This window comes from Caretta caretta, chromosome 2 (assembly GCF_965140235.1).
Source record: "Caretta caretta isolate rCarCar2 chromosome 2, rCarCar1.hap1, whole genome shotgun sequence".
NCBI lineage: Eukaryota > Metazoa > Chordata > Testudines > Cheloniidae > Caretta > Caretta caretta.
The window spans coordinates 152,956,339-152,984,315 of record NC_134207.1 but is presented as its reverse complement, the minus strand read 5'-3'; the positions used below and the strand labels follow the sequence as shown (position 1 = coordinate 152,984,315).

Genomic DNA, 27,977 nt, shown 5'->3' with positions numbered 1-27,977 from the left:
AGGGGGGGAAAAAAAAACCCAACAGCAAAAAACATACTCTGGCACCGCAGAAGAATTCCTGGATCACGGCCAGATACAGCAAGCCCTTAGTCTTTTTAGTAAAAATACCCATTTCAATGGTATTATTCACATGAATAAGGGCTACTTGCTTAGGCCGCAATTCAGGAAAGCACTTGAGTAGATACTTAACTATAAATATGGCCCTACCAAATTCACGGCCGTGAAAAATGCATCACAAACTGTGAAATCTGGTCTCCCTTGTGAAAACTTTTGTGTACTTTTATCCAATGCTATACAGATTTCACGGGGGAGACCAGTGTTTCTCAAACTGGGGCTCCCAACCCAAAAGGGGGTTGTGGAGACATCACAAAGTTATTGAAGTGGGGGTGACGGTATTGCCACCTTTACTTCTGCACTGCCTTCAGATCTTGGTGGCAGGAGAGCAGCAGCTGCTCTGAAGGCAATGCCCAGCTCTGAAGGCAATGCCCAGCTCTGAAGGCAATGCCCCGCCAGCAGCAGCACAGAAGTAGGGGTGGCACCTTAAAGACTAACAGATTTATTTGGGCATAAGCTTTTATGGATAAAACACCACTTCTTCAGATGCATGGAGTGAAAATTACAGATGCAGGCATTATATAATGACACATGAAGGGAAGGGAGTTACCGCACAAGTGGAGAACCAGTGTTGACAGGGCCAATTCGATCAGGGTGGATGTAGTCCACTCCCAGTAACGGATGAGGAAGTGTCAATTCCAGGAGAGGCAAAGCTGCTTTTGTAATGAGCCAGCCACTCCCAGCCCCTATTTTAAAGAATCCTTATTGAGGTTACAGGAACAAACCACCCCGATATGTAGAAAGAATAGTAAATATGGCAGGCGACTAGCATGGCTTAACAGTGAAATCCTTGCTGATCTTAAAGATAAAAAAGAAGCCTACAAGAAGTGGAAGATTGGACAGATGACCAGGGAGAAGTATAAAAATATTGCTCAGGCATGCAGGAGTGAAATCAGAAAGGCCAAATCACACTTGGAGTTGCAACTAGCAAGAGATGTTAAGAGTAACAAGAAGGGTTTCTTCAGGTATGTTAGCAACAAGAAGAAAGTCAAGGAAAGTGTGGACCCCTTACTGAATGAGGGAGGCAGCCTAGTGACAGAGGATGTGGAAAAAGCTAATGTACTCAATGCTTTTTTTTGCCTCTGTCTTCATGAACAAGGTCAGCTCCCAGACTGCTGCACTGGGCAGCACAGCATGGGGAGGAGGCGACCAACCCTCTGTGGAGAAAGAAGTGCTTCGGGACTATTTAGAAAAGCTGGACAAGCACTAGTCCATGGGGCCGGATGCGCTGCATCCGAGAGTACTAAAGGAGTTGGCGGATGTGATTGCAGAGCCATTGGCCATTACCTTTGAAAACTCATGGCGACCGAGGGAGGTCCCAGATGACTGGAAAAAGGCTAATGTAGTGCCCATCTTTTAAAAAGGGCAGAAGGAGGATCTGGGGAACTACACACCAGTCAGCCTCACCTCAGTCCCTGGAAAAATCATGGAGCAGGTCCTCAAGGAATCAATTCTGAAGCACTTAGAGGAGAAGAAAGTGAGCAGTAACAGTCAGCATGGATTCACCAAGGGCAAGTCATGCCTGACTAATCTAATTGCCTTCTATGACGAGATAACTGGCTCTGTGGATGAGGGGAAAGCAGTGGACATGTAATTCCTTGACTTTAGCAAAGCTTTCGATACGGTCTCCCACAGTATGCTTGCCAGCAAGTTAAAAAAGAATAGATTGGATGAATGGACAATAAGGAGGACAGAAAGCTGGCTAGATAGTTGGGCTCAATGGGTAGTGATCAACAGCTCGATGTCTAGTTGGCAGCCAGTATCAAACAGAGTGCCCCAGGGGTCAGTCGTGGGGCCGGTTTTGTTCAACATCTTTATTAATGATCTGGATGATGGGATAGATTGCACCTTCAGCAAGTTCACAGATGACACTAAGATGTGGGGAGAGATAGACACGCTGGAGGGTAGAAATAAGGTCCAGCATGAGGATTGGGGCCAAAAGAAATCTGATGAGGTTCAACAAGGACAAGTGCAGGGTCCTGCACTTAGGATGGAAGAATCCCATGCACCGCCACAGACTAGGGACTGAGTTCTGCAGAAAAGGACCTAGGGGTTACAGTGGACGAGAAGCTGGATAGGAGTCAACAGTGTGCCTTTGTTGCCAAGAAGGCTAATGGCATTTTGGGCTGTATAAGTAGGGTCATTGCTAGCAGATCGAGGGACGTGATCATTCCCCTCTGTTCGACATTGGTGAGGCCTCATCCGGAGTACTGTGTCCGGTTTTGGGCCCCACACTACAGGAGTGATGTGGAAAATTGGAAAGCATCCAGAAGAGGACAACAAAGATGATTAGGGGACTGGAACACATGATTTATGAGGAGAGGTTGAGGGAACTGGGATTATTTAGTCTGCAGAAGAGAAGAATGAAGGGGGATTTGATAGCTGCTTTCAGCTACCTGAAAGGGGGTTCCAAAGAGGATGGATCTAGACTATTCTCAGTGATAGCAGATGACAGAACAAGGAGTAATGGCCTCAAATTGCAGTGGGGGAGATTTAGGTTGGATATTAGGAAAAACTTTTTCACAAGGAGGCTGGTGAAGCACTGGAATGCATTACCTAGGGAGGTGGTGGGATCTCCTTCCTTTGAGGTTTTTAAGGTCAGGCTTGACGAAGCCTTGGCTGGGATGATTTAGTTGGGAATTGGTCCTGCTTTGAGCAGGGGGTTGGACAAGATGACCTCCTGAGGTCCCTTACAACCCTGATATTCTATGATTCTATGATTCTATTCAAGCCCAAATTAATGGTGTTAAATTTACAAATGAATTTTAGTTCTGCTGTTTCTCTTTGAAGTCTGTTTCTGAAGTTTTTTTGTTCAAGTATAGCTACTTTTAAATCTGTTATATAATGTCCAGGAAGATTGATGTGTTCTCCTACTGGCTTTTGTATGTTACCATTCCTGATGTCCAATTTGTGTCCATTTATTCTTTTACATAGGGACTGTCCGGTTTGGCCAATGTACATGGCAGAGGGGCATTGCTGGCACATGATGGTATATATAACATTAGTAGACGTGCAGGTGAATGAGCCTCTGATGGTGTGGCTGATGTGGTTGGGTCCTCTGATGGTGTCGCTAGAGTAGGTATGGGGACAGAGTAGGAAATGAGGTTTGCTACAGGGATTAGTTCCTGGGTTAGTGTTTCTGTGATGTGGTGTGTAGTTGCTCGTGAGTATTTGCTTCAGGTTGGGGAGCCGTCTGTAAGCGAGGACTGGCCTGCCTCCCAAGGTCTGTGAGAGTGCGGGATTGTTTTCCAGGATAGGTTGATAATGTGCTGGAGAGGTTTTAGCTGGGGCTGTACATGATGGCCAGTGATGTTCTGTTATTTTCCTTGTTGGGCCTGTCCTGTTGTAGGTGATTTCTGGGTTCCCATACCACTCTGTCAATCTGTTTCCTCACTTCCCCAGGTGGTACTGTAGTTTTAAGAATGCTTGATAGAGATCTTGTAGGTGTTTGTCTCTGTTTGAGGGATTGGATCAATACCATACTATGCCACCCTTATTTCTGTGCTGCTGCCTTCAGAGCTGGGTGGCCGGAGAGTGGTGGCTGCTGGCTGAGGGCCCAGCTCTAAAGGCAACAGCACAGAAGTAAGGGTGGAAATACCATATCATGCCATCCTTATTTCTGCATTGCTGCTGGCGGCAGCTCTGCCTTCAGAGCTGGGCTTCTGGCCAGGAGCCGCCACTCTCTGGCCACCCAGCTCTGAAGGCAGTGCTGCCACCAGCAGCAGTGCAGAATACTGCAACCCCCTTACAATAACTTTGTGATCCTCCCACAACCCCGTTTTGGGTCAGGACCCCTACACCATGAAATTTCAGATTTAAAATATCTGAATTGTGAATAGGTGAATTTTTATTGGACTTCTGTGCTAGTCATGGATTATCCATAATGAATACCATGTTCAAACACAAGGTTACTTGTAAATGTACCTGGTACCAGAACACCTTGGGCTGAAGATCGATGATCAGCTTTAAAGTCATCTTGTCAGACCTAAAGCCATATGTTCTGAACACTCCGGTGAAGAGAGGGGCAGAGCTGGCAACTGATCACCACTTGGTGGTGAGTTGGATCTGATGCATGAGATGCTGACCGGATAGACACAGGAGGCCCATATGATCAGTGCACATTAGCTAGGAATGCCTCATGGAGGACCCTGTGCAGAAAGACTTCAATTCCCTTCTCCGGAAGAACTTCTCCTGCATTCTGGGTGAGGTCTTGGACATTGAGTCTGAGTGAACTGTTGAGGCAGCCACGAAAAGCTGTGACCTGAAGGCAGTTAGTATCTGTCATGGTGGCACCCTACGACCCACTGGTGGACTCCAGTGGTGAGGGAAGCTGTCAAGTCAAAGAAGGAAGCCTTCCAAGAAATGCTCATGAAATGGACTCCTGATACAGTTGAGAGGTACTGGCCTCAGCTGTGGCGGTTGTTGAAGCCCAGGCTTGGGAGGAATTTGGAGAGACCATGAAGAATGACTTCCAGATGGCCTCAAAGGTGTTCTGGCAAAACATTCATTACCTTAGGAGGGGTCAGCAAGATGTTGCCCAGGCTGTACTCAGCAAGGGTGGTGAAACACTGACCTTGACTAAGAAGATCATAGAGAGGTGGAAGGAGCACTTTGAGGAACAAATCAACCCAATGTACACGCCCCCCTTTCAGGAGGCAGCACCGGAAACCTCCAGTGAGATCGAATCTATTTCTGATGCTGAGGTCGATACGGCAGTAAAGTGCCTTCATAGTGGTAATGCAGCAGAGGTGGGCGAGATTTGCCCCGGAGATGTTGAAAGCACTGGACAATGCTGGGGGGTCATGGTTAATGTGCCTCTTCAGTGTTGCATGGAAGACAGGTGCAGTATCTCTGGCCTGGTAAACCGAGATGGTGGTCCCACTCTTTAAGAAAGGAGACCAGAGAATGTGTTCCAACTATGGGGGGGGGGATCACACTCCTCAGCCTCCCCGGCAAAACCTATGCCAGGGTGCTGGAAAGGAGGTTGCGCCCATAAGTTGAACCTCAGATTCAAGAGGAACAATGAGGATTCCTTCCTGGCAGTGGAACAATGAACCAGCTCTTTGTTCTCTCACAGATACTCAAGGGCTCATGGGAGTTTGCTAATCTGGTCTACCTTTGCTTTGTAGACCTAGAGAAGGCATATGACCGTGTTCCCCGAGATGTCTTGAGGGAAGTGCTGTGGGACTATGAGGTGCCTGTACCACTTTTTCATGCTATTTGGTCCCTCTATTTTTGGAGTGAGAGTTGCATTCACATTCTTGGCATTAAGTTGAGTTTGTTCAAGATGGACGTAGGACTCTGCCAAGGATGCATCTTGTCCACACTCCTGTTCATGGTTTTCATGGACATCAGTGCATCTGGTACAGGGACTCAGAGGTGACATCTATGCCGTTTGCAGATTATGTTGCCCTTGCTTCTTCAGACTGTGATCTCTGGTGCACACTCGAACATTTAGCTGCGGAGTGTGAAGTGGCTGGGATGAGAATTGGCAGTTTGGAGGTCATGGTCCTCTCCGAGAAGAAAGTGGACTGCTCTCTGCAGGTGAGGGGGGGGCAGCTGCCCTAAGTGAATGAGTTCAAGTATCTAGGGATCTTGTTCATGAGTGATGGCAAGTGGGAGTGTGAGATCAATCAGTGGATTTAGTGTGGTGGTGGCAGTGATGCGGGCGCTGTACTGATCCGTGATGGTGAAGTGGGAGCTGAGTTCTTGGACGAAGCTCTTGGTTTACAGGTCACACTATGTCCCCATCCTCACTTACAGTCATGAACTTTGGGTAATGACCAAAAGGATGAGATTGCGGGTACAAGTGGAGGAAATGAGGTTTCTCCACAGGGTGGCTGGGCTTGCTCTTTGAGACAGGGTGAGGAGCTTGACTATTTGGGAGAGCATTGGAGTACAGCGGCTACTCCTCCAGATCGAGAGGTGCCAGCTGAGGTGGGTTGGGCATCTGATAAGGATGCCCCCTGGGAGGCCTCCATTGGAACTATACTGGGCACATCCCACTGGGAGGAGGCCCTCAGGCTGACCCAGGACATGCTGGAGGGATTATATCTCCCGACTGGCCTGGGAACAATGGGGAATCCCCCAGGAGGAACTGGAACCTGTTGCGGAGGACAAGGAGGTCTGGTCCTCCCTACTCTCCATGCTGCCATGACCCTCACTAGGAAAAGCGGCATAAAGGAAAAGGAAATAGGAAATATCTGAAATCGTTAAATTTATTATTTTTAAAATCCTATGGCCGTGAAATTGACCAAAATGCACCATGAATTTGGTAGGGCCCTAACTATAAACCCATACTTGAGTCCCACTGAAATCAAGTGCTTACATGTTTTTCTGAATAGGGATGGATTTAAACATGTGCTGAAGAGCTTCCTGGAACTGAGGCCTTATAGGTTTGCAGGGGTGGCCCACAGAATAGCAATTCGAGTTTTAAGATGTACGTTTATTGAAAGGTAATTCATTCTTTCCCCAAATATGCAATTAAACATCTTTACTTACACAACAGAACACTTTTGCTGCCATTTGCTCATCAAACTGGCCAAGGATTATCCGAACATCATTACCCTGTGGACAAAATAACGTATCTAAGTTTAATGCAGTCACAGGCCTGGAATAAACTATATTCAAAATTACTTCTTCTTCTAAGCGCCCAATTTTGCCACACTTACTCAGACTGAGGAATATTGTATTTTTGAGTAGGCCCTTTGAAATCACTGTGACAACTTGCAGAGTAAGGTAGAACATAACAGGTAAGATCCTCAGCTGCTGGTAAAAGCCATTTTGGAGCTATGCTAATTTACACCAGCTGAAGATCTCGCTCATTATGAATAAAGGTGGCAGAACTACATTTCAAACAAATAATTGAGAAATAACAATATTGAGAAGAGAATAGTAACTTATTTTGTATAGCTACATATTACTATTCAATAATACTAAGAAACAGCACAGATCAAAAGGATGATTTGCTTTGTCTTAATTTTGCACTTAAAAAGCAATTGCAAATATCTACGGATATATATTTTACAGTACACAGTCAATGATTTCACCTTATCAGTCAACATAGACAATGGACGCTTGTAAATGAGAACACACATTCACCAACTTTGATAGCTCCTAGAGGTTTTATTCATATTGCTACTCTTTCCATAGACGGTAGAACACATCAGTGCCGGGGGCGGGGGGTTCTTTGGGAATCCACAATTGAAGTAAATAGTCAATGAAGGCCATTTTGCCTTCATGCCCAGAATATGTTAATGAAATTTTCAGATGACTTCAGAAACTGGAGCTAACTTTCTGTTCAAGTGTGAAAAAATAGTACAGATAAACATTAAACAGAGAGCAGTCCATTACAACTCTCTGTAACTTAATACTGCAACTATTTTCACAACAGATGGATGATCAGACAGGGTTTGAACAACTTGCTTTTTTTTTTATGGGTAGTACAAAATGGTTTGTTAGCTTGCTAGTGCCACTTTTTTTTGTGAAACAAAATATCAATTTGAGTTTAAATGGTGGAAATTATTTAGCTTTTTATAGATTTTATAGATAATATATCTCATCAAGAGGTATGGTCTGTAAAGAACTATTTTACTCTTAAAATTATCTGAAGCTAAATAGTTTTTAACATTTGCAAGTTTTACAGTACATGATTTTCTTTGGATGTTCTTAACCTGTGCAGTTTCACTAAGCTTATTTATTTTGTTTACTTAGTCACACAGTAATAAACTACTGTATCTGAAACAGATACATTTAAAATCTAAATCCAATTAGCTCACATAAAACCAAGAAAAATAAGTTATTTTTATTAAAAGGAGTCTTATTCATATGAGCCCAAAAATGTTTGTTAAAGACAAAAGGGAAAAAATATATATGACAATGAAACAAACACACACCTCAATCAAGTTCTGTACTTTAAAAAATTATAAAACTATCCTGATTGTTTTGAGACCCTTAACTGAATTGTCAGACTTCTGTGCACATAAAATCTCAGCTTAAACATTATAGTATCTAAAAACTAAACTGAACTAAAATAAAATCAATAAAAAAATTTGCTGAAAACAAAAAATGAAACAAACAAAACCTGTTAAAGTTGAAATTTAAGACCCATAAAAATACAGTAATTACATTATAGTTCCCACAGCAACAAGAACACATCTTTAAAATGTGTTTTCTTGTTGTTTCATAAAACAGGAAGTATTTGAGTCACTATCCTTTATATATATATATATATCACCTTTGGACTGAGAACCATCATAGGAAATTTCAGCCCAAAATATTAAGTTGTTAGTCACTGAGAAGACAAGTTTGAGAATCTTATTCTTTACTGTAGTGACTCTATAATTATTTTATTGCAAAATATTATGCAAATTGCAATGCACATTATGTCCTCTTCAGTAATACCCTTGTCCTTTTTAAATATCCTCGTTGCCTACAGGGGTTCTCATTATACTGATATCACTGTGTAATTAGTTTGGCAAACAACATATAGCCTGAAATCTTTCTACTTTGAACACGAGTGTGTGTTCTATGTTTGCTGTTTTTGCAAGGAAAGAAACAAACATTCAAGAAATTCCTTTATTAAATGTTTATGAAATGAGGCCAGATTGTTAAAATAGCTCAGCACCCAACCACTGTAATTTAGGCACCTAAAAAAAGTGACATGATTTTTCAAAAGAGCACAGCTCCCATTTAGGAATCCAGTGTGGTGTCTAGAGGTGAGCCCAGCTGTCTCTTCTCCTGCCTCCCTCCAGAGTTAGGGAAGTTCCTGTTTCATGTCGTGCTCTCAGAGAGGGTTGGGGAATAAGCTACTGGGGCTATGTGTTATCTCTGTGGGATGATTGTGGGGTTATGTTCTCTCACTTCCTACCACTCCCTTGAACAACTGTTGTGGGAGCTTTGGTTCCATATGGTTGCCTAAGGGATTTAAAGCAGAAGAGGCTTTATGAGGAAGGTGTTGCTAACATAAGAGACAGCAAAGAAGAAGGCACTAAAGCACTTGCAGGAGAAGTGGAGAAATGGATGGTACCACCAGCAAACCAGAATCAGGGACAGAAGCTACTGAACATACAAGAGTAGATAAATAGAGAGGGGCAGGGCTAGGGAGGATGTCTAAGGACAAGAAGCATGAATTTAATTTAAGTTCTGAGCACTCACAGCTGCCAAGTCAATTAGAGCTGTGCTTTGAAAATACTGAAGTGCTTTAAAATACTAAGTACTCTGAAAAATCAGGCCAAAAGGGGGCACCTAACATTAGTAGACAATTTTGGTATTAATCTCTCTGTCCCTCAGTTCCCCAGTTGTAAAAGGAGAATAATAATACCATCTGTTCTCACAGGGGTGTTGTGCATTAGTGTTTCTCTCTCATTAGCGTTTGGGAAGCACTCAGATGCCATGATGACAGCAGAAATGTCCAGGAGGAAATTAATAATTTTGTATACAGTGCAAGTTTGGATGGTAGTTAATAAGATCTAGGGACACACATTGAATGAGGAAAATAAAAAGAAATACTAAATAATTGCCTGTTCATAAATGAGTCAGGAATCCTGTGAGGGAAAAATAGGATGTTATGTCATTAAAGACTGTATCATAAGGAGGCTGAATTAAAGTTGCATGGGTAATCTTAATTCCAGCATTTCCTAACTTTGAAGGGCTTGACTTTGCGACCTGAACATTCTTTTAATGTAGGATTTTTGGATGTAATCTACATAGAGGAAAAAAGAGGAGAGAAAGAGAGACAGACAGATCTTTTGGTGCTGTACAGCCAATTCACACTGCACAGCCTCCATAATCTTGCTGTAAAATAAGAACACAAGAACTTAAGAACGGCCATACTGGGTCAGACCAAAGGTCCATCCAGCCCAGTATCCTGTCTTCTGACAGTGGCCAATGCCAGGTGCCCCAGAGGGAATGAACAGAACAGGTAATCATCAAGTGATCCATCCCTTGTCACCCATTCTCAGTTTCTGGCAAACAGAGGCTAGGCACACCATTCCTGCTCATCCTGGCTAATAGCCATTGATGGACCTATCCTCCATGAACTTATCTAGTTCTTCTAGTTCTTTAACAATCTGAAGAAGGATCACCCCAGAGTAAGGATGACCATCCAGTGGGATAGAGCCAATGCAGGGCTCTTATGTCACACACTCTGCCTGTTGCTGGTGTGGCAGGGAAAAAGGGGCATAGCTGTAGAAAAGGGGATGTGGCATTTCTGTTCCCCCGTGGCCATTACGGCCTGCAGCAGAAACATTGGAGTGCAAATGTGAGCTGTAAACCTCTGCCTTGCACTCTGCCATTTTGACATAGCCAAAGATCTGGTCCAAGATTAATTACCTCCCAGTGCTCAAAGGCAATTACTGCATGTAAAAAATACTGATGCAATAAAAATAATATAATGCCCACATAATGTTTATATGGCTGATTTCCCAGAACGGCAATCTTAATTTTTGCTTTGGGTTCTAGCCTTAAGGATAATCCCCTTAATCTTCCCTTTACCCCGCACCACTCTCACAGCCCCTCCTTTTGGACTCAAAGATTAAGACAGAACTAACTTCAGAGCCAGAAAATTCTGCTTTAAATCAACCAGAGGAATCATCAATTTGTGACACGAGGCATTTGATCCCTGCAAAGGATGAACATAACATACTAATTTAACAGTAGTCCCCATTCCTGAAGAAATGGATGACTGGGCCCACAAATTAGAACAATACATATCTCTATTATTCAGGAACTAGGCTCACCCAGAATACTGTATTTTTTAATGCTTTCAACCTTAATTATGTATAAATCTCCAGAGAAAATGCGACTTTCATGAGTAAACTGGCGGTTGCCCAGCTTTGCAAACTTGCTTTATATTACTGTTACCCCAGCAACATAGCTTGTGAATCATTTATTAACCATTGTGAGAAACACATTTTCAAATCAAGCCAAGGCAATCACTCTCCTTTTCATTTACTGTGGCAGTTCACTGAAATATCAAATCAGGAGATGGGAAAATCCCCATGTCACAGTGCTATAGAAAACAGAGGGCCAAATCCAGTGGTGATGTCAAAAGCAGTGTGAGATACATGAGAGTAAAGTCAAGTTCATCAATTTGGTGTTCCCTGGGAACTGCCATTCTTTCTATCTCTATCCCTTCCCTACCTACATAGGATAAGTAGGTGCCCTACCCACATTCTTCATTCATGCTCTTCCACTTTAATCCACTCATTGTGCCCTGCTGCTGGCTGACCTTGCTTGAGCAAGTCACTTCACCTCTCTGTGCTTCTGTTTCCCCATCTGAAATATGGGGAAAATGAAACTGACCTCTTTCGTAAAGCATTTTGAGATGTCTAGATGAAAAGTGCTGTGTAAGAGGTAGGTTATTATTTTTGTTATAGGCAGGGCTAGTAGTAAATCCTGTTATTAAGATTGCCTCACATTTTAGGCCCTGTTTTCAGTTGCTTACAACTTTGCCAGACTTTAATCATTTGGGCCAGGTGTCTATGGTAGGTATTATTAATATTGTTGTTGTTGTTTTGGAAGGTGAGGAAAGGAGGAGGGAATTTCAGCCAAAACTATTGAGATGTTTCTGAGGAAGAGGATAGGGAAAACCTGCAGTCAGGCTTGGCCGTTGAGGGGCCCTCAACAACTGCAGCTTTGATCCCTGCCATCTTGGAGGTGGTAGACAGTCTGTTTCCTACAGCTGAGTATTTTTAAACTCAGCCAAAACAAAGGCTCAGGGATAGTAACATCTGCTAGTAGGAAAAAGCATTAGGCTAGAACCCATGGATTCTAAGGATAAAGACACCAATCACCTGGGATAATCGATGTGCAAGGTTTATTCCTTGGCTACACTCAAAGTAAAAACTGCCAGCTATCAACCACTGTTGGCAATGTGATTTCCTTGCATAGACCTCACTATTGCCCTGGCGCTAGTGGTCTTTCAGGGGGTTGATACAAAATTTATAGCACTCCCCATGGGATCTAGAACAACTCTTGCTGATTTCCAACAGGCAGGAATATTCCATCTCCCTTTGAGAACAGCTCACTGTTACACTGAGCTAAAAAGCAGCCTACTTGACAGGACAGCCTTCACATACTTTCATATACTGATCTGTGGTCTAATTGAATACATCCTTGGTTTGTGTGGGGAGAGACATCTATCAAATAACATTATATTCTGCACTCTCTCCTTTTTATAGCACCAAAGATTTTCACCAAATGGTTTGCTGTGATAACTATTTTTCTCAGAGGTCAGATCATCTATGCCTGTATTTAAACTCTGGCCGTCAGTAAAGTGTGCATATTGTTGCCATCCTAGGAACTTTGTGTAAACAAGGAATGGTTTATTTTCATCCCCACACAAGAGGGGGAGTCACTGGAGTCCTCAAAACTGCAAGACTTTCCTGCCAAAGGACTCATTCAGCTGGGTGATACCTGTTATCAGGCTACATGTGAAACTTCTGTGGGATTGCTTTTAGATATACCACCATCATCTGAACACTAGGAACACCTAAGACGTGTGGTAATAATAATGGTATGGCCCAAATATTCCTGAATGTGATAGATGACAGATTTCTTCACAAAATAGTCACTGAACCAACAAGAGGTAATGTCATTTTAGATTTAGTACTGGTAAGTATTGAGGAAGAAATGGTTGTAGAGGATAACCTTGATTTGAGTTAATTCAGTTTAAACTAAATGGAAGGATAAGCAAAACAAGTCCTGCAACTAGGGGTCTTGATTTCAAAAGGGCAAACTTAAAAAAAATAAGGAAATTAGTTAGGGAAGTTGACTGGTTTAAAGAACTTCAGGATCTGAATGTGGAGGAGGCTTGCAATTACTTTAAATCAAAATTGCAGAAGTATCTGAAACCTGCATCCTAAGCAAGTGGAAAAAATTCTTAGGGAAGGGTTGCAGACCAAAATGAATGAACAAGCATCTCAAAGAGGTTATTAAGGGAAGCAGAAAGCATATGCAGAATTGAAGATGTGATGGATCAGCAAGGAAATCTACCTTTTTAGAGGTCAGAAAGTGTAGGGGAAAAGTGAGAACCAAGCACAGTTGAACCTGACAAAGGAATTTAAAACCAATTGTAATTGATTCTATAGCCATATAAATAAAAAGAAAACAGGAAAGAAGAAGTGGGACCGCTAAACACTGAGGACAGGGTAGAGATTAAAGATAATCTAGATATGGCCCAACACTTCAATTTTTAATAAGAGTGAAGAGGAGCTTGTGGGCAGTGGCAGGGTGGCTAATGGGAACGAGGATATGGAAATAGAAATGACCACATCTGAGATAGAAGCCATACTCAAACAGCTTATTGGGACCAAATCAGGGGGCCAGGATAATCTCCATCCAAGAATGTTAAAGGAACTGGCACATGACATTGTAAACCTAATAGCAAGGATTTTTAAAGAATATGTAAACTTGGGGGTCATGCCCTATGATCGGAGAAATGCAAATATATGTTTAAGAAAGGGGGAAAAAAAGGTGATCTGTGGCTGCTGAGCAACTCCGGGGTCCCTCTGTCGCCGCTGCTGGTGACTGGGAGCTGAAGTTGGGCACTGGCTGCTTCTGGCCGCTGAGCCACTGCAGGGGGGACCCCTGCCGGCGGCGGCAGCTGGTCAGCTCAGGGGTCACCACCAATGGTGGCAGCTGGTCAGTCACTGGAGGCTGGGCTGCTGCAGGGCCCCCGCTGCTGGCCACAGCTGGTCAGCTGCTGGGGCGCCCAATGTCATGGAGGTCACTGGAAGTCATGGATTCCATGATTTCCACAACACAAAATCTTAGCCTTATTTATAATATCTGTGTTACATATCGCAATGTAATATTTGAACATTTCTCTTGCTTGCTTTAACCTTGAAAATAACACTAATTTCCTTTTCCTGTTTAATAAATCTTCACATAGTTTACTACAGTATTCGCTACATGTGTTGTGTTTGGTGTGAGGCCAAAGCATACTTGACTTGGGGTAAATGATTGGTACTTCGGGTTTAGCAGTAACCTGAATATTGCCATGATTCTTGGTGTAAGGGGCCATCTATCACAAAGATATGCTCAGCTGGGAAGCAAGACAAACCAGAGTACCCCATGGGGACTGTCTGTGACTCTGTGTTAAGACTGTCAAAGTGCCTATGTAGTTTGAACTTGGTGCAGTTGGTTGGTGAAAACTAAGTTTACAACTCACAACCAATTTGGGATTTGTGCCGTGGTATTTTACAGTCCACCCTGAGATTGGTACTCGTGCTCTTGTGTCACCATTGGAAGCTTCACAGGAGTAAACAAGAGGGTCTTCCTTTGCTTTAAACTTGGACTATTTATTATACTTGGAACAGGTAAAACTGTCTTTGTGTTCTGTCAGGGTGCATTTGGTTGCAAATGTTCATCCTCTGATGCACAGGATGACAGTCTTTGCTTACCTTGCAGTTGCAAAGTTTTTAAAATAATTGCTCTAGGGCTGCTTGGGTAGTTGCTGTGCTGTGATAGCAATGGAAAAAAAAGAGACTGGATTCTCCATTGCAATGCATGGAGTGTGCTATGGTTACTATAACAGGGCAGGTTCTGTGGACACAGGGAATATTCCTTTGGTGAGTAAATCTCCTCTGCCCTGGGATTGTAATCTTGACTCCATGAAACTGACTGTGCCTCTGGACAAAAACTGATCAGATTGCTTTCTGCTCTATATCTCTGTGAAGATGATATTCATTACAGTCAGAACTTCAGCCCTGATAGTAAGTGAGATACGGGCCTATGGCTAATCCTCCCAACACCATATGCAATACAATAAAATGTGGTCATAAGAACATAAGAATGGCCATACAGGATCAGACCAATGGTGCATTTAGCCCAGTATCTTGTCTTCCAACAGTGGCAGAGCCAGATACTTCAGAAGGAATGAACAGAACAGGGCAATTATTGAGTGATCCATCCCCTGTCATCCAATCTCAGCATCTGGAAGTCAGAGGCTTAGGGACACCCAGAGCATGGGGTGGCATCACTGACCACCTTGGCTAATAGCCATTGATGGACCTATTGTCCCTGAAGTTATCAAATTATTTTTTGAACCCAGTTATACTTTTGACCTTCACAACATCCCCAGCAACGAGTTCCACAGGTTGACTGTGCGTTGTGTGAAGAAGTAATTCCTTCTGTTTGTTTTAAACCGCCTCCCTATTAATTTCATTGGGTGACCCCTGGTTTTTGTGTTGTATGAAGGGATAGATAACACTTCCCTATTCGCTTTCTCCACACCAGTCATGATTTTATACACCTCTATCGTACCCCCTCTTTTTGTCACCTCTTTTGTCACCTCTTTTCTAAACTGAACAGTCCCGGCCTTTTTAGTCTCTCCTCATATGGAAGCTGTTCCGTACCCCTGATAATTTTTTCCCCTTCTCTGTCCCTTTTCTAGTTTTGAAATATATCTTTTTTGAGATGGGGCAACCACAACTACACACAGTATTCAAGGTGTGGGTGTACCATGGCTTTATATAGTGGCATTATATTTTCTGTCGTATTATCTATCCCTTTCCTAATAGTTTCTGACATTCTGTTCGCTTTTTTGACTGCCTCAACACATTGAGCAGGTGCTTTCAGAGAGTATCCACAATGACTCCAAGATCTCTTTCATGAGTGGTAACAGCTAATTTAGACCCCATCATTTTATATGTATAGTTGGGATTATGTTTTCAAATGTGCATTACTTTGCATTTATCAACATTGAATTTCATCTGCCATGCTGTTGCCCAGTCACCCAGTTTTGAGAGATCCTTTTGTAGCTCTTCCCAATCTGCCTGGAACTTAACCATCTTGAGTAGTTTTGTATCATCTGCAAATTTTGCCACCTCACTGTTTCCCCCTTTTCCCAGATCATTTATGAATATGTTAAATAGGAGTGAGCCCAGTACAGAACCCTGGGGGGCACCACTATTTACCCAGAGGTGCAAGTAAGCTGGTTCGGCAGGGCCGCTGATGCGGGGTGAGGGGGCAGCTGCCCCAGGGCCTGGCAATTTAAAAGGGCCCGGGACTCCCAGCAGTGGCCGCAGCTACCCTGGGCCTGGGGGAGTCTGGCCTTAGCCCCGCCCCTTCTGCCTGAGGCCCTGCCCCTTCCGGGGATTCAGAGCCACCCCCCCGACCTTGCCCAGGACCCTGGCCGCCCTGCGTAAAAGTAAGTTATTTAAGTTACTTTCATGCCTGTATTTACCTCCCTCTATTCTGAAAACTGACCATTTATTCCTACCCTTTGTTTCCTATCTTTTAACCAGTTACTGATGCATGAGAAGACCTTCCCTCTTATTCCATGACCGCTTACTTTGCTTAAGAGCCTTTGGCAAGGGACCTCATCAAAGGCTTTCTGAAAGTCCCAAATATACTATATGCACTGGATCATCGTTGTTCAAGTGTTTGTTGCAGGGGCACCATTTAAGGAGGGTAAGGAGGGGCTCTTACCCTCTCCTCGAGTTTCATACCAGAGGTCTGCTCACAGCACATGCCATAGCCCCAGACAGAGCTCTTAACTACACCATAGCTTGAGTGTGATATGTGATGAGTTCTGTGCTGCTCCCAGCTTCCGAGCTTGGGGCAGGGAGTTTGTTTATAGAGGAAAGCAGGGTGATTAAGATAGCAAAAGGCTTGTCATTAAATTAAATTAAGGATTGTTAGATGGTCCTGAAAGCATTGCCAGGCACTCTAGTGAACAGATACAAAACAAAGGATAGGAATAAATGGTCAGTTTTCAGAATGGAGAGGGGAAATAGTGGTGTCTCCTACGGGTCTGTATTGGGACTAGTGCTATTCAGCATATTCATAAATGATCTGGAAAGAGGGATAAAGAATGAGGTGGCAAAATTTGCAGACAATACAAGACTACTCAAGGTAATTAAGTCCAAAGCTGACTGCAAAGAGTTACAAAAGGGATCTCACAGAACTGGGTGACTGGGCAACAAAATGGCAGATGAAATTCAATGTTGATAAATGCAGAGTAATGCACATGGCAAAATATAATCCCAACTATACATACAAAACGATGGGATCTAAATTAGCTGCTACCTGTCAAGAAAGAGATTTTGGAGTCATTGTGGATAGTTCTTTGAAAACAACGGCAATATATATATATATTGCCTCTATATTAATCCATGGTACACAAACATATTGAATATTGTGTGCAGATCTGGTTACCCCATCTCAAAAATAGATATATTGGATTTGGAAAAGGTACAGAGAACAGCAACAGAAATGATTATGGATATGGAACAGCTTCTGTATGAGGAGAGATTAAAAAGACTAGGACTTTTCAGCTTGGAAAAGAGATGACTAAGTGGGGGAACATGATAGAGGTCTAAAAAATAATGAATGGTGTAGAAAAATTGAATAGGGAAATGTTATTTACTCCTCCACATAACACAAGAACTAGGGGTCACCCAATGAAATTAATAGGCAGCAAGCAGATTTAAAACAAACCAAAGGTCTTTTTTCCCACAGTCAACCTGTGGAACTCTTTGCCAGGGGATATTGTGAAGGCCAAAACTATAACATGGTTCAAAAAAAAAAAAACTTGATAAGTTTATGGAGGATAGGTCCATCAATGGCTATTAGCCAAGATGGGCACGGATGGAACACCATGTTCTGTGAATCCCTAGTCCACTGTCTGCCAGAAACTGCGAGTGGGTGATGGAGAATGGATCACCTGATGATTGTCTGTTCTGTTAATTTCCTCTGAAGCATCTGGTATTGGCCACTGTTGGAAGACAGGATAGTGGGCTAGATGGACCATCGGTGTTACCCAGTATAGCCATTCTGATGTTCTTATATATAACCCAGATGTATCCGTCCCCCACTGTAACACACTAGACCCCCTGCACCTCCCAGAGCTGAGATAGAACCCAGGAGTCCTCACAGGGTCTCTCTCTCTCTCTCTCTCTGCAGAGTTAATAACAAAGTAAGAATATACATTAAAATTTGAAACCTAACCAGTGTCCCTTAAGTGACTTGCCACAAGATGTCAGAACATGTTATTATTAGAGCTGAGTGGGTCTAATATTTATTTAATTTTCTTTCTTTTATATAGGAATTGGATACAATGCTCCTGTCAGCTAATTACTAAGTTATGTGCCAAAAAACTAGAGTTTTCAAGTGCCTAAATAGCTCCTGGAATCACAGCTAAGGTTGACCTCCCTACCAAAATCTGAAATAGTGCCCCTGGTTTGTTGACCCCCTCAAAGAATTCTAATAGATTGGTGAGGCATGATTTCCCTTTACAAAAGCCATGACGACTCTTTCCCAGCAAATCACGTTCATCTATGTGTTTGATAATTCCATCCTTTACTGTAGTTTCAACCGATTTGCCTGGTACTGAAGTTAGGCTTTACCAGCCAGTAATTACCATCATTGCCTCTGGAGCCTTTTTTAAAAAAATTGGCATTACTTTAGCTATCCTCCAGTCATCTAGTACAGAGGCTGATTTAAGTAATAGGTTACATAACACAGTTAGTAGTTCTGCAGTTTCATGTTTGAGTTCCTTCAGAAATCTTGGGTGACTACCAGCTGGTTTTGGTGACTTATTATTGTGTAATTTATCAATTTGTTCCAAAACCTCCTTTATCGACACCTCAGTCTGGGACAGTTTCTCAGATTTGTCATCTAAAAAGAATGGCTCAGGTGGGGGAATCTCCCTCACATTCTCTGGAGTGAAGATCGATATAAAGAATTAATTTAGCTTCTCCGCAATGGTCTTGTGTTCCTTGCTGTTAGTTTTGTGTCTTTTGCTAGTTGCTCTTCAAATTCTGTTTTAGCCTGCCTAATTATACTTTTACATTTCACTTGCCAGAGTTTATTCTCCTTTCTATTTTCCTCCTGAGGATTTGACTTCCAATTTTTAAAGGATGCCTTTTTGCCTCGAACAATCTCTTACTTTGTTGTTTAGCCATCAGAGCTGGTGATAGGCATAAGCAGACTAAGCAATTGCTTAGGACCCTGAGCAGCTCAAGGGGCCCCCTTATTAATTATTAGTATGTGTTGTGTGCAGGGGTGGGGGAAAATACTTCTGCTTAGTGCCTCCAACGGGCTAGCAATGGCACTGTTAGCCATGGTGGCATTTTTTGGTCCTCTCACTATTTTTTTGTATTTGGGGTATACATTTCATTTGAGCCTCTAGGGTGTTTTTAAAAAGCTGTTTTTAAAAAGTTTCCATGGAGCTTGCTGGCATTTCACTCTTGTAACTGTTCCTTTTAATTTCTGTTTAACTAGCTTCCTCATTTTTGTATAGTTCTCCTTTCTGAAGTGAAATGCTTCTCTGGTGGGCTTCTTTGGTATTTTCCCCCTGCATGAGGATGTTCAATTTAATTACATTATGGTCACTATTACTGAGCAGTTCAGCTATATTCTCCTCTTGGACCAGATCCTGTGTGCCAGTTAGGTCTAAATCAAGAATTGCCTCTCCCCTTGTGGGTTCCAGGACTAGCTGCTCCAAGCCATTAATGGTGTCTAGAAATTTTATCTCTGTATTCCATCCTGAGAGGACGTGTTGCCAGTCAATAAGGGGATAATTGAAATCCCCCATTATTGTTGACTTTTCTATTTTTATAGCCTCTCTAATCTCCCAGAGCATTTCATAATCACCATCACTATCCTGGTCAGGTGGTCAGTAGCATACTCCTACCACTATACTCTTATTATTCAAGAATGGAATTTCTATCCATAGAGATTATATAGTACAGTTTGATTCATTTAAGATTTTTACTATATTTAACTCTATGCTTTCATTCACATATAGTGCCATTCCCCCACCAGCCTGACCTACCTCTGTCATTCCTATATATTTTATACCCTGGTATTACCATGTCCCATTGATTATTCTTATTCCACCAAGTTTCTTTCATGCCTATTATATCAATATCCTTATTTAATACCAGGCACTCAAGTTCATCCATCTTAGTATTTAGACTTACTGTATTTGTATACAAGCAATTATAAAATTTGTCAGCACGTAGTTGTCTACCTTCCTGTGTTGTAATTGAATGGGACTTTCCTTTGACTGTGTCTTTTCAGCTCCTACCTGTACTTTATCAATGTCTATCCTTTCCTCTTTACTAGGATATAGAGAATTCCTGTTAGTAGATCCTCCACAAAGGGATAGCACTGTTCAAACCATGTGCTTCTCTGCACCTGTTGACTTTCCCCCAGCTCTTAGTTTAAAAAATCATCTATGACATTTTTAATGTTACATACCAGTTCCGTTCCATTCTGTTTTAGTTTAGGTGGAGCCCATCCTTCCTGTATAGGCTCCTCCTTTTCCAAAAGGTTCCCCAGTTCCTAATAAATCTAAAACCCTCCTCCCTACACCATCGTCTCATCCACACATTGAAACCTTGCAGTTCTGCCTGTCTACCTGGCCCTGCATGTGGAACTAGAAGCATTTCAGAGAATAATATGATGGAGGTCCTGGACTTTAATCTCTTAGCTAGTAGCCTAAATTTGGCCTCCCATCTGAATCTTCATCCTACACCCTGTTTAAAGAGGTGTCAGATTTCCATCTCTTTCAGAGCACTTGCTTGTCTGTATTTCCACAAACCTCATTCACATCTACTGAAGTAGGCACCATATTTTAGATGACCACAATGTCTCTGCATGAGACAAACCTATCCACAAATTTTCCAGACCTTTGAAACCTATGAGGCTAAAATTAGGAGTCAGTCCATCACAGCTGTACAGTTGTCAGAATGAATCAGACTGTTGCATGATTGTTGTGAATTTGCAGGTGTTCAGCCACCTGGAGATGTCAAAGTGCTCTCAATTAAGCCTGATATAGTTTCCATGGCAAGCTTTCACACTGTCTTCTTCTTAGAATGCTGAATGGTTCTATTTAATCTCTAGATGTGACTTCAGTAACACTTTTGCTCAGTGACTCAGGAGAGCAAGAGGTGCAGTCACTTCTAATACACTCTGGACAAAACATATAGAATTAATGCTCATTTTGGAAGTTCTTCTGACCTTATTCACCTAGAACTCCTCAGCCTAGCTTCCTGAGGGCTGTACCAGGGGTGCTGGAACAATTTTTATAGTGGGGGTGTTGATGATGGAAACCATTTGTTTGGTGTTTGTTATTACTACTTCAAGAAAGAACTATGTCAGCCCCCCTAGTTACAGTACCACTGGGTTGTACTGCTCACTAAACAGGTGGAAATATGCAAAGGAGAACTGATGACGAAGAAAAAGAAAGTTACTTACCAATAACTGAGTTATTTGAGATGAGCATCTGCATATTCACACACCCTGCCCACCTTCCACACTTTTTTGGAGTCTTAAGTTAAGACTTCCCAAATTAGTGAAGTGAAATGAAAGGTGGTTGGGGCCATCCTCACTTTTATACCCTTGGAGGTCTCAGGCAGAGAGGGGAGGTAGGATGGACAAGCAGTTCCAACAGATGCTGCTGAACAGAAGATTTCAGTGGCTCCCAGCACAGGCACCTTGATTACATAAGCAGGAATATGCAGGGGCTCACCTTAAACAACTCCAGTTACCAGTACACAATCTGCATTTTTCTTGTCTCCAATTGCTGAAGGCTGCTAGGTTCCACTCAGGATCTGTGGTTCAGTCCAGGGATTGCTGTAGAGCTGCCTTGATAGACATAGTCTTCTTTGATTTCATGTATAAATCCTTCAGTCAGCTCCTGAGGTTTACCTTAGAGTAGCAGACCCTGAAATCCAGCTCGTTGATCTAATCCCAGCCATTTATTTTTGAAGCCTGCTCAAAATAGCTGATCCAATCAGCCACTAGGCTTTAAGGCCTTTAACAACATTGTAGTAATGGTGCTCCATGCATAAATTGTAGTTTTTATAATGCCTTTTACATGATTGATTGTCAGTTTTGGAAAGCAATCACAAATAGAGGGCAAGAGCCTGGAAGGAGTGGATTTCAGTAGGAATTGAGGATGATCAGTGCCTTGTGGGATCATAGCAAAACAGTGGCATAGCTGGAATTTATAACTCAGGATCTCCTGACTTGCAGGTCTTTGTGAAGACCACTAGACTGTTGCCATGTACTAGGCAAACAGGAACAAAACACTGTCCAGCACTACTTTAAGCTGCCGTTTTTTTCAGCACTAAGGCCAAACTAGGTTTCTGATCTTGGCAGATGAGATAAATCTTATGTATTCCTCAGACACTATGATACAGAAGATATTTCTTTTAGGTTCTCTTCCATTTGCTGGAAGCTGTCCATTAATTAATAAAATGGAAACTGCGGATATAAGCTGGTGAAGACAAGCTGTTCTACTATGTAAGATAGCTCTCTACTAACTTGATCGAATTGCCTCAGGGTATTCCCATGACTTTGTGCTAGTCTCTGTTCCATCTGTAACATCAATCCCTGGATTTCATACGCAGATTGCATAGCAAGCAATGCCTCCTTCTCCTTAAGTGGTGTAACCAGATTCCCTAACATGTTAAAAAATAGAGTACCAACAAATTTTGATCTAGAATAACCTTTTGTTTAGTGTGTTTCAGAAGTTCAGTTGCTCTTATTGACTGACTAAATCTGTATGCCTTTTTACAATGATGTTGATTGGTCCAGAAGGACCTAGAAATCAGCCAGCTCTCTACAACTAGGGATTCCTCTACTATGGCAGAGCCACAAATTGGCTCATATGCCTTCCACCCCATCAGCATTTGGCAATGGGAATGTGGTAGAGGCAAGAATGTGCATGGCTGAAGAACTATTGCATTCTAGTAATCCTGCGCTTATGGACAGCTTGTCAGAAACTGGTATGCTTTACAGGACTGTGCAGGCTTGTCTAAAATATGCTAGAATCAGGGCCTCCATTGAACCTACCCCACAATTAGGGGAGCCACATGCAGATCTCTTGCTGCTTCCCTTTTTAGCTGTATCAAGGGGAAACTAGGAGCAGCTGAGAATGTAAGCCATGTATGTGTACATACTATAGCTACCATTCATTATGACACATATAATGTGAGCTACAAAGTGCATAAAAGTCATCTTGCAGATTTTTGACATACATCCACTTATTTGGCATGTTATTTACGTTGGCCAGAATGGTTTTGGTTCTATGTTCACCCTCTTCTAATGCAATGTATTTTTGCTGTTGCTGTCTGTAGTAATCTGGAGAAGACATAATTTATTCACAACTAAATGAAAGTCAGTTAGCTGTTAGTGACAGATATGTATTCCATGCACTAGTAGTAGTCTAGATATCAGTAGAAAAGTAGACTATTCCCACTTCAGCAGCCTATACTTGTCATGAAAATATAGTCTTCACATTCTAAAAAATGCTAGGAATTACTATTCAACAACACATTGTTCCACAAGGGATACCATATTTTAGTTATATATAATTCACAATTCCGTGAAATCCTATTTACTGAAATGCACAGAAAAGTGTACCTCAAAATTCAGAACACTGGCAATTCAATCAAATGAATGACTGGGCTGAAAAGCCCTTTTAGACTCTGATACGGCAAATGATTATGTACATGCTTTTTTGAGTTACGTGGGTTTATTCCTGTGTTTAAATTTAAGCATGTGTATAAGTGTTTGCAAGATTGAGGGGTCTTAGTGTCCCAAGACTCGACTAGAAATATAAAAATGGTAATTATAACTAAAAATGCATTTGAATTTGACACTGTCATTGAAGTCCTCTGGACACTTTACAAAAAATAAGTAAAGCCAAAATCATATCATTAAGACAACAAAACTATCAAAAATGCAATACCCGAGCTAGTAAATAATCTCTTCTAAATTCTATTCATTAACATATAAAACATAAAACTTGAAACAATGAAACTAAAATAGAAATAAAACATTACTGAGCTTTGCCTAAATGCCAGAAGTATGTTGTGCTGTGGTGTACTCTATTTTTAGGGGGAGACCATTCCAGATGTAAGCATTTGACAGAAAAGGAACCACTTCTCTGTCACAGAGTGAGCTGGTCCTTTAAGAAATCTGGGGCTCAACTGCAGCTGTACCAGACTAAGCCCACCTCTATATGTGGAGGAAATGAGATAAGTCATGTGATGGTGAGCATGTGTTTAAACAACATCTAATGGGGTGAGGGGATAAGAGCAACCTGCAGGGACTGTGACAGACCCAGACCAGTGGGGTACAGGAGTCTGGTGGAAGGCAAATATACTGGCCACCGGATGAATAGTTTTCTGTTCCCTGAGTGACCAGAGCAGGGTCTGCGCTAGAGCAATCAGGAACCTGCTAGAACCAATTAAGACAGGCAAGCTAATTAAGACACCTGGAGCCAATTAAGAACTTACGAGAATCAATTATGGCAGGCAAGCTAATCAGGACAGCTGGTTTAAAAAGGACCTCCCATCAGTTAGTGGGAGGGGTGTGCAAGGAGTGAGAAGGCATGCTGCTGGATGACTGAAGAGTACAAGCGTGATCAGGCTTCAGGAGAAAGATCCTGCAGTGATGATAAAGAAGGTGCTGGGGGGAGGCCATGGGGAAGTAGCCCAGGGAGTTGTAGCTGTCACACAGCTGATACAGGGAATATTGTAGACAGCTGCTATCCACAGGGTCCTGGGCTGGAACCCGGTGTAGAGGGTGGGCCTGGGTTCTCCCCATCCCCCCAACTCCTTATTGGACACAGGAGGAGTTGATCTGGTCTGTGAGAAACACAAGAAGGGAAGGTCTAATTTGGAAAGGGATCTGGCGTGTCCCTGACTTACGAGGTGGGACAGAGAGACTGTGGGGATTGGTCTCCGTTTCCCCCATGCTGGCCAGTGATGAGGTTAGCTGAGTGAATGGCAGGTTTGAGCCTCTAGCAGAAGTGGCCAATTTCTGAGGGCTGCCGTGAACCTCTGAGGCAAGCAAATCTGCCAAAAAGCGCAGGACCCACCAAGGAAGAGGAGGAACTTTGTCACAGGACCTAAATAGAGAAGGACTCTAGGGTAAAATTGGAACGAAAGAGGACTCCACTCCTGGGAATCAGTGCTCTGTGAAGAGCTAGAGGTCTGGCTGTGTAAGAGACCCTGGAAAGGAGGCACAGGACAGCTGTGGTTTTGGGGGTAGGAAAAAAAATTAAAATCTCACAGACTCCTCTCTCTCAAACTCAACTGCTGTCTCCTAAACAACAGCTCGCAAATGAGCTATTTTAAGATGCCAACTCACAGGCAATTCATATAACATAACAAAACTTGCTGGTGTTTCAAGGAATCCATAGATCACATTGTATTTCTGTAAACCTTAATAAGTATTTTATCTTCCTCTGCATATCCCATAATTGTAAATTTAAATGATGTTCTGTCAGAGCATACACTAACGTGTCTGTTACAAAGAAAGAGGTTTTTACTTTCTATTCTGATTGCCATTACAGACATTTTGATAGTAACTGTGTGCCAATTTACCTATACTACAATTACACCTCATTGAAGAAAAGATTTCTATTTTCAGAAGTCAATGCTTAAGTTGCACACACAAAATATATGCATGCACCAGAAGTGCATGAAAACCTTATATTCCCCACATGCAGAATAGATGATTGCCTTGACAAGCACCCATTTATTCAAGTAGATGTAAACATGGGTTCTGTGTACTTAACAGGCGAATATCTGTAATTAGCATGTAAAGTCCTGACCCTCTAAAATTCTTCCGGTTCTCCCAGGAGGGAGATCTCAATGTTATTCAGTGGAATTCACCATGGAAGGCAGGATATCTTCTGCAACACAGGAGGAATTTTGAAGGGCCAGTACTGGAGGCCCCTATTTTTGAACTTTTTACTTTTTCATCATTTTTTTGCAATGTGAACAAGAGAAGCAGAAATAGGAGGAGGAAGGACAGAAGGTGAAATAAGGACAGATGTGGATTCTGTTGTTAACATGTATTAAAGAGCTGCTTAATCATTTTGATCTGCCAGTTAATAAATGACATACGTATAGTATCCACAGCAAACACATTGACTAATATACTTCTCATCCCAACTTTACAATTCATATTAGTGGAGGACCTGTCTCTTAGTTGAAATTGCTATGGGAATCACTTCCTTGGAATACATGTGTCCATTCTAAGAGTAGATTAGTTAGTGAGAGAGCAAAACAAAGCATAGGTTGATAAAGTGAGGAAGGCCCCATTTGGTCATAAGCAGCTGGAGATAATCGGGTGTTAGGACCCTATGGAGATGCAGAGTTCTTCTGCTGATTTTCTCAGGGTATATCTACACTGCAGTTAAAAACCCATGGCTGGCCCATGTGTAAGAGGGTGGGGACCTCCTCCCAGGTCCCACTGTCCACAGATAAAGCTCCAGCTCCTCCTCTTCCCTTCCCCTTGCAAGGAAGGAAGATCTGGCTGGAACAAGACAGCCACTGGATATTCAGCTTTATGGGCTTAGTCTCTCAAAGTCTATTGCCCCTTCAGTGGGTTTAACTTCTACCCCAATTCCTTTGGTGTACTGCTTCGCTGTCAATCAGGGTGACTTCAGGAGTGGTACATCTCTTGGCTGTCTCCTCCTTGGCTGGCCTACCTCTGTTACCAGCAGTCTCTGGGTGGAGCAGCCTTCTTCCCGTTCACCTCCCTTCTTGTGGTAAGTTTCCTCTTTTAAGCTGCTGCTCCTCCAGGGTGAACAAGACTTGCAAGTGTTCCTCATTGGAACGCAGAAGAGTTCATTAGTCTCTTCCATACCGGTGTGAGGGCATGTCCCTTCACATACCCCACCCCTTAAGATGGGAAGGCCATTCAGGTTGGGTTGTCTCCATTCCTGATCTCTCATGAAAAGAAATTGGCATGGTCCTTTCCCGCCCCGGGTTGTACTCGGTAACTACTTGTAGTGCAAGATACCATCTTATCTGGGGGTTCGTATCCCCCATGGTCTGGATCCAGTGTAAGGGTGTGTGATCGGTGATAGGCGAGAAGGGGCTACACAACAGGTGTCTATTTGATAGTTAATGCCTCCTGTTCAATAACTGAGTATGAGTTTTGCTTAGGGAATACCTACCTACTTAGGTATACGACCAAGCGTTGCTCTCCTCTAAATTTTTGTGAGAGGACAGCGCTGAGACTGACATCCGAGGCATCTATGTGTAGTGTGAATTCCCAAGAAATCAGAGCAGAATGGCACAGGTGCCAGACATAGCTGTGTTTTCAGTTTCTGAATGCTTCCTCACGCTTTCCATCCCAATAGATCTTCTTAGGGTTGTTGACTTCTGTGAGATTTATAAGGGGGGGCCTTGACTGAAGTGAAGCTGTGGATAAACCTCCGGTAATATCCTGACAGTTCAAGAAAAAGTCTCACTTGCTTCTTCATCGGGGGGATGGGGCACACGGGAGGGCCTGCATCTTGTTGACCACCAGCTTCATAAAGCTATCTCCTACAGAGTACCCCAAATAAGTTACTTCATCCACAGCCAACTTACATTTCTCCAGGTTGGCCTTAAGTGCTGCCACCTGTAGGGCTTTTAACACCACCCTTAAATGCTGCAGGTGGTCCTCCCAGGTGGGACTGTAGATGATGATGTCATCAGTGTAGGCTGGTGTGTATTGATGATGGGGGTTGAGGAGCGTATTCATAAGCCATTGGAAGGTAGTGGCAGCCCCCTGGAGGCCAAAAGGCATGGTCTTAAATTGGAAGTGCCCAAAAGGGGTGGAGAAAGCAGTTTTCTCTTGCGAGGAAGGGGATAAGGGGATCTGCCAATAACCTTTTTCAGATCGACTGTGCTTAAGTGCTTCATCAGTCCCAGCTGTTCTAGTAACTCGTCCACCCTTGTCATTGGGTAGAGGTCAATTTTGTGATGACATTGACTTTTCTGAAGTCAATGGAAAACCGAACCGTACCATCTGGTTTGGGAATAAGAACTGTGGGCTCCTCCATTCACTTTTGGATTCCATAATCACCTCCAGCTCCAGTATTGCTCATACTGCCTCTC

The 27,977-nt window shown here is 42.7% G+C and overlaps 1 protein-coding gene across 3 annotated transcripts in view; it reads right to left on the bottom strand.

Annotated features, from left to right (window-relative positions):
* The window catches only part of GABBR2 (gamma-aminobutyric acid type B receptor subunit 2), an 854,643-nt gene that overhangs the window by 434,391 nt on the left and 392,275 nt on the right, over positions 1-27,977 (bottom strand). For all 3 annotated transcript variants that reach the window (XM_048839469.2, XM_048839471.2, XM_048839470.2), the window contains exon 5: positions 6,616-6,681. In XM_048839469.2, coding sequence (XP_048695426.1) covers positions 6,616-6,681 — 66 coding nt within the window. The remainder of the gene's footprint in view (positions 1-6,615; positions 6,682-27,977) is intronic.